We start from the raw sequence: 15,902 nt of genomic DNA on the forward strand, positions 1-15,902 counted from the left end.
TGCTTTTGACTCTCGAAATTCTCTCGTTCTACTGTTGCTCGGGTCTTTCAATCTCTCAGCTCTGTTTCTCACTTTTCACTTGGAGTCATTCCATCTCCTCTCTCCTCTTTACACTTTTCCTTGTTCTTTCTGCTTTACAAATTGAGACGACACGATAAGAGATTGCCACTGCCATGCCAGCCTGGTGCTCATTGATAAAACCATATCTAATCCATCTTAGGCCCCCCTCTGTCACCAACACACTCATCTCTGAGACAGTCAACGTGCACAGGATCCATCTCTCTTTTTGAACTGAGCTGCACAGAGTCAGAGTTTATCTGACTTAACTTCTGAAAGAAGAAAATGGAGCTCGATGAGTCAGGTGAATTTCACTCTGCCTTGAAATGATGTGCAAGTGTGTTGTGTGTTGAATCGGTAGCATCCAAAAGCAAATGAAAAAGACTCTTGGTTTTAGGTGGAAATGCATGGTTTATGAAAGATCTATTTTATAGGAATTAAAATGAGATTTTCCTGTAATTTCCTCGAGCCTGTAAACTCATCAAGGTTCTGCTAAATTACACAAGATGCATATTAATCAAATCGCTTTATATGGCTTGCACATTAGCTTTGAAAATGATCCATTCTCCTCTTCCCTGCCTTTACTATTTATCTGTTAGAACTATATTGACTTTAATACAGTATTACGCGTGACTTTGTGGTCAAATAACTAGAAATAGCTTTTCTAATATCCAACTACTTATATTAGACTCCGATACAGCACTCACTAGGATTTTTCATGCAGCAATTTGTAAAAGTACACATGCATTTATTACATTAGTATGGTCTTCTGTCTAAAGCTAAGACACTTCAACAAATATTACCCCAGAGGGAAAGTGGGTAATAAGTGGAGTATTTGAGCAAGTTTATGAAGTATGAGATGTTTATGTCTCTGTATATTAATGGAATCATGAGCAATTGCCTCACTATTCGAATGAATCACATATGAATCACTTCTGTCAACATGGTGAATACATTATAGAGAACAGCTGGGGAAGGAGATGTGCTGCATGCATTTATAAAAATGCATGTGTACAGATGTGTGAAAACTGTTTTTTTAAACGTACAAAAATGTCTTGTTATAACTTCACAATCTTGCCATGAACAGAAGGCCATCACCACAATGTCGCCCATTTTGTTTAATACCTAACACAAGCGTTCACAATCACACTCACACTGACACCCAGGCCCCAAACCTGTCAGCCCAGATGCTGGGGAGACACCAGGGACTCTTGTCTCACTTACAACAATGACACAATGGCTTTACTGCATGTAGGTGTATACAAAGAAATCTATTTTTCAGTGTTCTTTGGATCTTATATGCTGCATAGGAAAAAGAAAAAACGGTCTCACATTTTGACAGAAAACTGAAAATCAACAGAGTGAAGATCTACACCAGTCCTGTCCGAAATATACGATGGAGGGTTATATCCAGAAAATGAAATCGGATTCACTTGGATTCACTGGGACCCACAATAGCCTTGTTCATGCTGTCTTGTCATATATGGCGAAATAATTTCAGCAGCATCTCTGGTATGCTGCTTGTGTTTCATCACTGACACTGATGAAAAAACCCAGAGTTTTTTTGTTTTGTTTTGGGTTTTTTCTACACTGTCTTAAGGACGTTTCTTTTTCCATCTGGAACTTGTTTGAGCAACTATTAAAATGTATATGCATGAGGAAGGAGTTGTGTATCCCTGAGTTTAAAAAGGCTTGTTTTATGGAAAACAGCAGTGGGCAGTAAGCCATGGAGTGACAGCTGTCTTGTGAATCATTAAAATACAATTTGGCAACACAGTTAAAACTTCAGAGGAATAATTCCCATTACGTTGTACAGCTTAACACTGGACAACAGTTAAAAAAAATTAACCTTACAAAATAAATTTTAAGTAGCAAACACACTATTGTGCAAATTACATCCTTTTTATTTTATTCTGCTTTCCCATGACAGAATCACTGCTTGTGTTTTTCTTTTTTTTAATGAAACCAATTCACTTGCATATTTTAAAATGACTGAGATGGTGTTTGGTTTAATCTGTATAAAGAAAACTGTCAAATATAACACACTAAGAATGAGTACGTAGCGAAATATTGGATTTTTTTTTTGCTTGCTTAAAGAATGAACTCACAAAAACAACATGCATAGCTAGTTGTTTTTGGGTTTTTTTGTACAAAAATGGCCGCTGGTTTAGTGTTTGCAAAGCTGTGTTGTTACAATTACAATCACAGCTGTAATCTCAGTAAATAATTGTACTGTTTTAAAACACAGATGGCCACTTGTAAATTATGCTGTCAGCCTCACAAAGCACAAACAATAATAAAAATGAAAAACATAAAAGAAAGGATTTGCCTGCTGTCAGATCTAGCAAAAATATACTACTCACTGGATTCAGGGTCTGAGTTTCCATCTCCCTCGGTCCGGCTGTTAGGTGATGTTTGCTCATAGTACTCCTCTTGTGGGAAGCTAAGGGGAAGAGGCTGGGTGGTACTGGCAGTGATGCTAGGCTCCGGGTCTCCAAGCCCGCTGTCACTGCAACTCTCCTGGGAACCGTCTGGAAGATGGAACGTCACACGGCGCTGGGTCTGAGGCACACCAGAAGATAAGAAATGTTTATATGAGAAACGCTTCTGTCCTGTTAATATGAACATCATGATCATCATACTACTACTACTAATAATAATAACAATACAGAAACCTACATTATTATAGTGACTGTAAGCAGTTTAAGAGGTAAGGGGTGAACATTTTTTTTTAAATTTGTAGTTACTCTCATACTAAAGACAGACCTAGACAGCAGATCTTTTAAGTCCATCCTGGATCAGACTTGCTCCACATTCCTCAGCAACAAACACCCTGTCACCATTTTATGGTTCTCCTCTCACTCATCACAGCTTAACACAAACAGCCCTTGTTATTAGACCCAGTCGTCTGGCTCAAACAATCTGGCCTTTGTCAAAGCGTCTCAGGTCCTTACGCTTCCTCATTCTCCCCGGTCCCGCATTTTGACGACAACAGCTCACTCTTTACTTAAATCGCATAAATCCCAGACCCTGACATGTGCTGCTGTTAGGAGATAACCTATATGATTGTTTCACCTGTGAGTGGTCATAAACAATGGGCTGATTGCTGAATGAATAAAACCCACTGTATCGGTCCAGGTTTTGAAATATCCACCTCTAAGATTTTTACCTTCACCCCATTGCAAGGATGAATGAAATCTCAGTTTTTGTTTTGACTATAGAGAGACTACAGAGTTGAGAAATTACATTGAAATATTGGCAGCAATGCTTCATTCTAGAAGTAGTGTTAAAGGTACTCTTTATAATCCATAGAACAGAGTGAACTGTTTTCTTTTTTTAAAGACTGTTTTATTCAGCAGTGAGGAGTTCCTATGAATACTTCAAAGTGAGATCTGTCTGGAAAAACAAGGACATTTCTTCTACAGAAAAACACTGTTTAATCTTTTAAAATATATCAAAGCTTTGAGCACCACAATCAAAATTCTTCTCACAGCCATTGTGCTGGGGTGAGGGCAGAAATCTCAAAACTATGTGTATGGTGTTAACCGCAACACTTGAGATTTTTTTTTTCTTTTTTGACTGAAGGGGCAAACAGAATAAAAGGCTTTAGTGATTCACTAAACCAGTGTTATCATCAATTGAAACTGTGATTGTTGAGTCCTGTTTCTTCCATTTCTATTTCTTCTATACAAATACAGACCAGACCATTTCATATCAAGATGTTGATTCAATTAACCTTAACATGTAAGTAGGGTAAGGCTCATGGGTGAGCTTGGTGTTTAACTAATTATCATTTACACTGTAGGCTTTAGGTCATAGATATTTTACAGTATCAGAGACTAGTTTGTTCCAGTACCAGTAAAATTACACAATACTCAGTAGCCATTTTTTCCAACTATCGAAAAAAAAAAAAAAACATCACTACTTAGACATAAAATCTTTTATTATAAAGTAATTTAAAGACACCAACAAGGTGGTGACAAACTTGTTACTTAAAACGTTAACATGATACTTTGTTTATAAGACGAAAAGACTGAATGAAATGGTTGGAAAGGTAACCTGCTAATGGTACTATGAAGTCGATCATTAGCTCCAATATGTTAGCTCATTCATTCATTTATTTATCTTTTTAGCCATTGCAAACATTATAGCCTATGGGACATAACTGATATCATAATGCCAATTCCAAATAAAAAGGTAGTGTGTATTTTATATAAACAGTATAAAAGATGGCCTTAGCTACAGTGACACTGCCCGCTGGTTTCTGAAGAAGTAAATTGTTGAATGACGCATCAATTAAAAGTCGTTAGCTAACATGCAGTTTCATATCGTAGACAATTATCTATTTTGAAACATAGTAAAGAGTAAGCAAAACACGTACTGTTAGAAACAGCAGTTTGTGAATTTTACATGATTGCTGGTAGAATAACAGTAGAAGTGGCTACATTGACTCCAGACACGCTCACAAAAGTATGGGTTTGACTATCGTGTAGATATACGCATCCAGAAGAGGGACGCACCGAACACTTTTGCATTTTAAGCTTAACATTATGCTGAAACTGCAGAAAGGTTGGGTTGCGAGTTACAGTGCAAACTACAATCAGGAGGAACTTTTAACAGTCCTGTTGTGATTCCCCAAACACTCCTCATCTCTAAGTATGCGTACAGACATTAAGCACATAACACAGTGTTTAACAAATGAAAACACAAATAGAAATCTGAAATCAGTCAAAAATGTGTTTGAAATTATATTGTTATTTATTAAGCAAATACCAAACTGAATTTGTGTTTTTATTCACACATTTGAGCCGGCACACAGGACTTCTGTGAGACGTCAGAAATTAATCAAGCATAACAATCAACCATTAAAACTAATTTTTCTGTTCAGGAATGCAAGTAAATAATTGTGATTTGGCACCTTAATCAAATAATAATAATAATAATAATAATGTCCTTTACTTTTTTTCAGCTGTTTTATAAAACAGCAAATTTGAAAATTCATGGATTACAACAGTTATTATATTTTTGCATTTTAAAATATTTGGATTAAATAACTTGTGTGTACTGGTAGATTAAGCATTACAGAAAAATAAACAATGATTTTTGGTAATTACCAACACTGTTAATTTAGGTCAGCTGTGGCATAAACCTTACACTGGGTGGTCTAATAAATGTGTTAAGCACTGTATTACACATTATGAACATATACTGGATGGGATTTAATATTAAGTATAAAATGAATAAACACACTGAGCACTTGTGAACATTATTTTACATGTGAAACTCTATATTCAGACGTGCTGTATTTTAAAATTGAAACTTCCATCACTTTAATAATATATAGCCTTTTGAAATCAGATTATTCTTTCTGAGACACCATGTATAACAAAGATTTACAATAATTCGTTTTTATTCAGTGTGACCTAAAATGAGTGATTGAGGCCATGAAGTCAGCAGAAAAGTGTTTGTCGAGGTCAAAACAGAAACCTGTTTTTTCTACAGACCCCTATAGCCCCAGAATTCTTTGTGCACCACAGCTATTGTCATCTTAAAATACAGGTTTAAGGTACGGTATTTCAGCATAACAATGCAAAATACTTCCATCCCCGACTTCTACTGTCTTTCGTAACAATAAGTCAGGCCAGCGGCACTAGCCGCCATCTTCCATGTAAAGTTTTTTTTCTGTGGTTCATATAGTTCAGCATATAGCATATAAGAGTAGACATGAACACATGTTTATGTTCAAGATGTATGCTGTCCCCATCGGTTTCTGAACAATAGCAGCATATGTACCTTTGTTTTCTTTGATTTTTTTTTATCTGTGACACTTAAACAAAAATAGTTTTTGTTTTTTTAGAATTTTGGTATTGAAAAGTAGCACAGGTATTGGTTCTGGTCACATCCCCCTAAGGCAAGGGTGTCTAACATAAGGCCCTTAGTGTTACAGCTTTTCTGATTGATATAGAGCCCCACCGTCCATTGCCACCCATACTACACCGAAGCACACGAACATTTTCTGTTAACTATTGAAAACTCTATAGTCTAAATTCATAATTACAGGCACAATGATCAATGTCTTCTGTAATGTTACATGTTTATTGTGTTTCACTGGTGCGACCCACTTCACATCGAAGTGGGCTGTATGCGGCCCACGATGTAAAATGTGTTTCACATCCCTGCTCTAAGGACACCACCAATGACAAAGACAGAATATTAACACCAAGGAAGGAGTGACAGCAACACTTACTCATAGACGAATGAGTATAGTGAGATGACATTTCCAAGGGAAATCCATGCCTAAATGTTTTTCATGACTTGTGTTATCTAGTGTTTATCTTCTTTTACAGTAACTCCATAGTGTATCCATCTTTAAACTGAATAACTGAGACAGTGACCTTATATTGGCAAAATGTTTTGGGTGTCTCAGGCCTATTAAATATGGCGTTATTTTTGTGCCACTATTCTGAGCGATGTGTTGCTCGCGCTCTCAACATTTCTGCCCGTGCGCGCTCAACTCTTTCTCTACACCGTTATATTTGTGCCACAAAACCGGCCAATCACAGATTTGGATGCAAAAAAATCTGATTGGCTGTTCTGGTCTCCAATCAGCTCGAAATGACAAAATGCAATATCCCAAAATCCATTTCGTCCAAAATTCAGACGAGGCAGTGGCGGAGGAACTCAGAGTGGCGGAGTTTGAAATATTACTCTGTCTGGGTCACAAAATAAACTTTTAAGATATTTTCATGTGAGAATGGTGCTGTGTAAACTTCTAATATCTGCTCGATTCATCAAGACATCACATATTTGCATAACTGCTCTAACGTTTTCGGAGATGCCTGTTACCCATCAGCTGACCGGGTGGTCACTCGGGTTAAACATAATATATAAGGATGAACTGACAAAAAATCACCGACTACACCACCAGGTATTATAGGAAAAACCATAAAGCCTTTGAACTAAAACAAACGCTGTTGTAACAGTGATGTACACTGTCTTGTTGGTATATATGTATGATTTGTATAACCTTCATGTTTCCAAACCGATATCATGAGCAGCAGCTTTAACAGCTGTGGCTCCAGCAAACACCAGCTGATACTAGAAAGTAATATTAAATAAATTCTAACAACAGCTGATCAAGCTTGAACATGCTGTTGTTGTTTCTCCTCAAAATACAACACTTGCACCTGCAAACTTTTTTTTACGTGCGCTCACAATAGTGGCACAAAATAATTAATTTACTTTTCCTATATAGGGTATCTGTAAGGCTTGTAATTGACACTTGTGCAGTACAGGTCCTGTGGTATATGGGATGTGTATTAACAGGTTGAAATACTGTATGTCCTAGTTTTCCTTCTCACCCAATTTAGACACAAAAGAAGTGGAAACGTGTGTGGAGGCTGAGACTTTGATTTGTAAAGTCTTGGGGATCACAGGAGTGTGGGCATTTTCTTCTCAACAGTACAGGCTTCTTTGATTTCTCTGGAGGTTTACAGAAGTTTATGTTGTGACCTTTCTTTGGAGCTAACAAAGAAATATACTCTGTAAGTATCTCCGTTAACATGTTTGCTAATCTAACAGAAAGCAAACTACATGGTTACAGTCCTTTATATTGTGGGCAATCTTTAGACTCCACAGACTTTTATATTTTTACTTTGATAAAAAAATTGTTTCCTTTACAAAGACAAAATCAGAAATGAGGATATCTGAGTTTGATGCAGCCATGGTGAAACACAGTGCAGTCTCTGTAATATAGACTGCAGCTTGAATTTATGTCTACACATGATTCCCTCAGTAACATCATACTGCATCACGCTGTATAGAGGCATAAAACGTATAAAATATAATTACGCCCTCAGCTTCGGTTATTGCGGCGAATTTTATTCATCCCATTATTCAAACTGATAAGATTTTTTTTTTCCGAGAGCAAATACAACTGGCACAAATGACTATCTTGATTTTCCATTGCTATAGCAACAAAAGCAATATGCATGTCCTGAATTAAAAACATCATTAACACTTGCGCCTTTAAGCTCAGGAGAAGCTGCGCACACATATTTTTCCATAGTCACCACAGTGTATAGATAAAGCAGTTGTTGTTGTTTGATAAGTCTAAATAAGGCAAAGGAAACAGAGGAGAGATGGAGAGCGAACTAAAGTCTGGCTCTAAAGAAGGACAAGCTGCCAAAAACAAAGTGCACCAAAAAGCTTCATTTAAAAATTATTAGAGTGGGCTGCCTAACCTAAATCCTCACAATTAGCACCCTGAAAGCACAAACTGAGTGGTTTCAATACTGTGATGTTCAAGCAGTTTGTTAAATACTCTTTTTTTTCTCTTTCTTGATTCATCTGGAACCCGAGGCCTCAAATCCTGCTCTCCGTTTGTGCGAGTGTGTGTGAGAGTTTGAGTGTGCGTATGCCCTTAAAAAGACAGACGAGAAATAAGAAGAAAAAGACAGAAAAAGGGGGCATGCAGTCAAAGAAACAAACAGCCAAACACACATAGCCGTCAACTATTGTCTGACATAAAAACTCTGAAACAAAAGCGTTTTGTTGGAGGAATAATGTATTTGTTCACATGCGCTGCATTAATTTCTCAAATACATAAAAACACAAGACGTAGTACTAAAATCAATCTTCTTTTTATTGCACATGGCGGGAGATTCTCTGGTGGTATATATTCTACAGCACAGAGCCTTTTTTTTCTCATGGTTTTATTCATTTTCTAAGACAGAGTGGAAGAAGAAATACCTTGCTGGCAAAATTATATAGTTATGTGTGCCATGTTTGCCCACGCTTTCAAGTGGTCTAAATATCTACTTGTTCTCAAACAGCGTTGGCAGCTGTTTCTCAAATTACTGGAGGATGCACGCAAATGCAATGTCCAGGTTCCAGCAAAAGAAAAAGCCCACTTACGGAAGGTTGGCAGCTTTACAAAAAAGCACGCTTTCTCTCCACATGATTCTAATTACTGAAAACTTGCTTCAACAATGGCTCCCAGAATCTATTAGAACAAACAGCTGCCCGTGACAATTAGGACATAATCATTTTGCATGAGGGAGTGTCTTCATTTTTAGACTGTTGTTTATTCAGGCTCCTTCAAGTTGATGCCAGATGTTAAGAAAAGCCTAATTCGATTTCATGGTGCCCTCGCTACAAAGTCACTCGGAGCTACAATATTAATTACAATTAAATACCATTAATAGCTCTTAAATAAATAAAAGTTTTGCTCCCAGAGGTAATGACTAATGCGAATAAAACATTAATGTCGAAAAACAAACACCACAAACAAAAACAAACATTCACCAAGGAGTCAAGGTGAGTGTTTTGCTAAGCATAATCACTTATTTAAAGAAGCTGCCAGAAATCCATAAACCAAAGACAAGCTGCTGTAAGAGATATCAAGACCAAACAAAGCCCGTTCAGCCAGATAAAACACTGCCTTGAGAAGTATGTACACAGAGATAAACGAACAGGAGACGTGCATGCCAAGTTCTACCATATAACAAGCTCGAAAATCCAAAACCAGCCCTCTGGTAACCACCCTGGCAGGGATGAATTCACGGGTTACTGGATTATAAGTCGGCTATATTTAGATAGAGAAGAGGGGAGGCCAAGTGGTTGCCACCTTGTTCTCTGGTAGGCTGCAGCTCTATGGCTTTTATTATTACATATACTGCCCCCCCCAACTGCCGTTCTCTCAAAATAGCAAAGAAGTCAGCGGTGCACAGAGGGGGACTTGGCTGACAACCACCTTACTGAGTGATAAACAGAGACCACTTAGGAGTGAATCAGGGGAGATTGGCTCTGCCATTTCAGATAAGGATCAGCTCGCGGGCACACCTAGACCTGCATAAATCTGTTCAGAGGAGATGGCGATTTGTCATGTCACACGTGTCTTATGTAGAGTGAAAAAAAGCGGCTATACAGCAATGGCAAGATCCAAAAAGCAGTGTCCTGCATGTCCCAGTGTTGCTTGATGTGAAGGTGGTGCAACATTGGCAATAAATAAATAAAAACCAATGTGGTTTTAGGTATTTCTTTAGTCCTTTCTTTGATATTTTTTGTACATGCTGTTCCAGTTCTGCCTATTATGTGTAAGGCGATATGCCGCTGCTTGTGAGATGATGAGTTAGCAGGAACACACAAGAAGGAGGTGATTCTAACAAGTGGGCTGAGAGATTACTGGGTGGTTTTTTTGACTGTCATCAGTCTTTGAGTCATCTGCTGTTATACACTGATAATTCTGATATTCTTTGTGTGACACTGTTATGACAAAACATATAATATCTCCAGTCCTGGCAAACTGTGGTCTCACACTGAAATGTGAAATGTCACCAACATGATGACTTCAGTATGAATAAGCAACAGATGTTATTAATAATTCTGACTGTGTAGTCAAAAAACTAATGTGAGAGTTTAACACAAGCATTTTCTGCCGCTTAACATTATGCTGAAACTGCAGAAAAGTTGGGTTGCAAGTTACTGTGCAAACAGTAAGGAAGAACTTTAACAGTCCTGTTGTGATTCCCCCAAACACTCCTCATCCCTCAGGATGCTTACAGACATAATACAAATCTATTAGACTACCTGTCATAAAACATGAAAACACACATCTGAAATCAGATGTGTGTTTTATATTGTTATTTATTAGGCAAATGACAAACTGAATTTGTGCTTTTATACCCATAACAGAGCCAGCACACAGGACTGCTGTGAGAAGTCAGAAATTAATCAAGCATAACAATCAACCACTAAAACTAATTTTTCTGTTCAGGAAGCCAAGTAAATAATTGTGATTTGGCACCTTAATCAAAAAATAATAATGATGTGCTTTACTTTTTTCAGCTGTTTTATAAAACAGCAAATTTGAAAATTCATGGATTACAACAGTTATTATATTTTTGCATTTTAAAATATTTTGATGATAGATTTACCATTACATTGTATTGTTATTACCAATAGTCTAAATTTAGGTCAGCTGTGGCATAAACCTTACAGTGAAACATTATGAACATATACTGGATGGGATTTAGTGATAAATGAATAAACATTTCACTCTGTCATGTATCCAACAAACAACTTTTAAAGTAATAAGACGATGCTTTTCAATACTTATGACATTATACTGTTGTCAACATGAAATTTGACAACATCTTTCAGCTATTTATGGAGCCTGATGGGGACACTGGTGGACAAAATATTACTGCATGGCAACAAGTTAGTTATTTGTGATGACAAGATCAATAACTTGTGGCTAAGAGGCAGTTAGGAATACAGATATGATAACTAAATTGTTGCCATGTGTTATTAATGCCTGGCCACAAGATACAGAATCTGTTGTTTACTGACAGCATCAAGCGAGCTCTTTAGGGAAATTATCACACATGAAGCATCTATAAATTTGATTTAATTTTGTTTTATTTTAACCTTGGGATGAGTTATAATAATATCCTGCATTATCAGCAGTGGGAGGGGCCCTGAACCAGCTCTCGCTCTCTCAGTCCTGTTACATGTCTGTTGTTTTCTTCTGTGTAAGGAATTATATAATTGAGGAATACTGAGTAGTGGCTAAGAAATCAAAATACGTGACATGACGGATGTGTTGATAACCTGTGTTCTGTTTAAACACAGCCTGGCACCTAAAAACAACAACCTGCTCTGAAGCAACAACAAAAATAGTTTGTAATTTTGTTGTTTATGCTATTTTTATACACGTATAGATCTTGAGAGGGCAAAAATTACAAGCATCTGACTTGATGGTTGAGCCCAGACGTGAACAAAGCTCTATGCGCTTCAGGCAACAATTAAAAGATCAGACACCTTGCAGCTTTCTGATCTTGTTTATCTCATATTCAAAGTCATGGACACTTTATAATGAAGTTGTGGCCACGATTTAATATCTAATTCCCATGTCTTATTAACTCGTGAATACTATTTAATTATCTCATTCACATGTCTTATTATGGACACAAGTTATTGGTCGTTTGGTCACACATTACCATGTGGCCAGGAGGGCTTTATAGCTCTAACTCGCGTTAGTCGTATTTATACTAGAATATGATTATAACAAACGGAAAAGGCCATCACAATAAGAAGATTTGCCATTTCTGTTAGCTATTTCCAGAATTTTTAGAATCAAATCCAGCAATGGACTTTCATCTGTGCTTTTTGTTTAAGATTCAACCAACGGCATAAGCAGAGCTGTTTATTATTTGCTATTTTTAGTGAGGAACGACATGTTTTTTAAGCAAAACAAAAAATGTGTTACACTCGAGACAAAAAGCATTTAAAGTCTGAAACTAGCGCTCAATTGCATGTAACCATATTTAAACCATACAGTGTTAATATAATGGCACACCTGTGCAGTTAAAAAATAATATTGTGGAGGAATGTGCATCTGACAGTGAGCGTCAAACATTCGTTAGTGAGATGTGTTTGACTCTAATTGCACAGAGTAAATAATTATTGTGTTGAAAAAGACAACAGTTCTTGACATCTGTAATGTTCACCCAAGTATTAACATTAGCTGACAGTGTTAATTTGTTTGCTGTAAAATATAATAGCAGTCCAAACAAGTGCTTTATCAGGCAACATTCATGCTGATAGATGTGAACATGCAAGAGAGAGCAGAAAAAAATGTTTAGCACTCACATTCACAGAGGTGATCTTCCCCAATTGACAGGCCTCCTGCAAGGAAAGATGACAGATTTTTACATCGCTGTCTGACTGTAACTCTATAGAGAATTTACAATTGAAATTGATATTTGAACTCAGCAAAGGAAAGTGCACGGGGAACTTTCCGGTGTTCTTAGAGTCAATCAGAGTTCACAATCGAGAACCACGTAGATTTGAGAGTTTTTTGAAGTAGGAATTGAGAATAAGGATACATATTGATTTCTTGCTCGGATACAAACTTTGTGCAGTGCACTTCCGTGCCCAGTTGGCTCGCCAGCAAACCAGGCTGCAGAGTACACACCCGCTCCCCAGAAAAGTAAAGAATAGGGCAAACCTGACATCCTGACAACAGAAGCCCTACATCTGATACTTTGATAAAGATGTTTTCTCCACATGTCAGGGAGGAAAGTGAACAGAATATCAAATGAAGCATCAAAAATTAACAATAAACAGTGACAAGCTTCTAAATTGGGAACAAAAGACACCCGCAAGCCTGCAAAATAGCATCCTCTCTCTGGGGACTTAGATAACTCACAGAGAGATAAGAGTATTTAATTTTTAATCACCAATTTTGTTTTCTTTGTACTGTGTATAATAATCTGAATACGTGACTTTATTTGCAAAGAAAATAGAAGAAATGTGGCAGTGAAGTGCCACTTAGACAGGGGAGAAGCTGAGAGGACTACTGGGGTGGAACGGTAAAACAATGAACAGGAAACAAGTTCATGTCAACAGATTATCCCTCCATAATTATTCGCCAAGGGATGCTGTTACTGACTGAGCGATAGAGGAGTACGCCCCAAGATATTCACTAAAAACAAAATGGTTCTTTGTGGTGGCCAGTTAAATTAAAAAGAAAAAAATAAGAATCCATAAAGGGTTTTAGTATCTTTCAACTCATTGTTATAGTTTTACAGCCCATACATTTACGGTTTGGCTCCATCTCACCTCTCATCATCATCCACTGTGCCCAGAACACCCTACTGTTGCATTTATAGCACAAAAGCTCTGATAAAGCCAACACTAAAAGGCAGACAAGCAAAGCTAGCAGTTAGCTGATAAGCATATCATTTAGCAGTGTTTCCCTCAAAAGCTGGAGTCTAAATATATGGAGTTAACATATGTTAATATTGGCTTTAGAGTATGATGTGCATACAGAAAATGATGGCTTTTAAAAAATCTTTTGTAGGCAGCAACAACCTTATGTTGCATAAACTGTTTATGAAAGTTCATTTGCAATATTATTGATCATATATTCCCCAGCATGGACAACAGTGACACAAACCTAAACATGCCTGAAAGTAACACAACATGATGGCCTCTGATGACAATTTAGTACCTAGAAAAGAAGCCACTTCAATACTATTGAAGTGGTTTGGCTACAAGAAGTCAGACCTCTGAGCACAATACAAAAGAATACTTTTCTCGAGAAAAACAGAAACGACAAGCTTCACAACTCGAATCAAAAACAGACCATCCAGTACAACCAGTGTAAGAAGGCCTACAAGGAGCAGGTACTAACAACTGGTAGTGTAACCCATTAGTAAACAAATGACTCAACTGAGAAAATTTTAAATGTAAAACCTTGCCTAGGCCTTACTTTTGTGCTTACACTTGACTTATGCTGTGTCACTGGATGTATTGCTGTTTCACTACAATTGCACTATAATGCTGCTGCTGGCACCTTGTGGCAATAGATTTAAACAAATGAATTAGGAGGTATGTTATCAATGCCAATTGCTTAGTGGAAAAGAAGGATGGGAAATGTCCCTTCGTTTTGTTTTCGCTCATAAATCCTGCTGGCTGCGAGGATTTTTACATTGTGTCGTCTTAGGTATTATTGCAAATGGGGCAGATTTCAAAGCCACCTTCCATTTCTTTTATTTCTATGTTTTTTTTCTCCATATCTAAATTTTCTGCAAGGCAAAAATATGATTAAGATCTTTCTAACACAGTCACGATACTTGCTTGGCATATGAATCACTGTAATTACTATGAAATCAGCAGCACATCAATTTCAAAAGTATCCTGTTCAAGAACTGCAACTGTAGATGCACTCTTAACAATCTCTTCTACATATGGAGACAATGTCACTCATATCAAAGTAGATTACATAAGCTTGTAATTAGAATTAACACTCCACTTATCATTTCATCATCACATTATGCCCTAAATATCTACTAAGCACTCATAATCAGATTATAAGGAATACAAAAATATTATAAAGGCATATATCGGTGTCTTTCTTTAAATGTACCTTTACTGTTTACGCAAATGAGAAGTACATGTTTATTTTATTATTTATGTATTTTGTCTGCACATTTGAGACTAACAACACCAGTCAAGTCTGTCTGAAGATTTACTCATTTGCATCTAATGACTGGTCATTTAAAGCAGAATTTTACTTAGGGCTGCCACCGGGCAGTTGTTTCTTCTTCAAGTAATGTTTTATTCAACATCTTGTGACACATACTTCAAGTTAGAGACCTTGCCAACCAATTAAATATATGATAATGCACATAAGGGACCTGAGAAAGTGACCTGTGGTTGTTTCATATTTAGATGACATTCAAAGCAGTAGTTGTACATCTGACTGTCAGAGACCATAAATGTATGAGTTTTCTCTTTTTTTCTCTCCTCAGTATGGATTGGTCAGTGACCCTCTCTCTGGATTTACGCCTCTCAAACTAGCAGTTTCAAAGCACTCATATGCAAGCCTGGGAGAGAGTTATGCTTAAGATAAGTGCATTTGTTGGTGAACCACATCAAAGTACAGAGGGATGTCTTAGCGAGCAAAGGCAGTGGAGCTCAAACCTCGCCTTTGATCACCCCAGGCACTCTGATCATTAAAATATTGGATAAATAATTGATTAAAAACACCAGACCTTATTGTGCTCTGTTTCTGTATCCAAATGTATCCTAATTTTGAGACACTGTGGGTACACTGTACATAGGAATAAAAGGGACATATAGGACATATTGTTGCTTTGGAGGGCATGTTTTGCAAAATATTTGCTAGTAATGAGACTTGATAGTGAACCGACTAGAGGACTGAGTTACTGACTGAGTTCCAGTATGAACTGAAGGCAGGTTGAAGTCCTATGACAAACCTTCTTCACAAGCAATGGTCTGAGCTCTGGCATGCCAAGCTGCTACAGTGGTAGAGA

General features: G+C 37.2%; 1 protein-coding gene across 1 annotated transcript in view; it reads right to left on the minus strand.

Moving 5' to 3' along the window:
• pcdh11 (protocadherin 11) overlaps positions 1 to 15,902 on the minus strand; it is a 135,877-nt gene that overhangs the window by 44,123 nt on the left and 75,852 nt on the right. The window contains exons 5-6 of the mRNA XM_026142903.2: positions 12,712 to 12,747; positions 2,421 to 2,619 (exon numbers count right to left, since the gene is read on the minus strand). Of these exons, the coding sequence (XP_025998688.1) occupies positions 2,421 to 2,619; positions 12,712 to 12,747 (235 nt within the window). The remainder of the gene's footprint in view (positions 1 to 2,420; positions 2,620 to 12,711; positions 12,748 to 15,902) is intronic.

The sequence above is a fragment of the Astatotilapia calliptera genome, chromosome 2 (genome assembly GCF_964374335.1).
Source record: "Astatotilapia calliptera chromosome 2, fAstCal68.1, whole genome shotgun sequence".
Taxonomy (NCBI): domain Eukaryota; kingdom Metazoa; phylum Chordata; class Actinopteri; order Cichliformes; family Cichlidae; genus Astatotilapia; species Astatotilapia calliptera.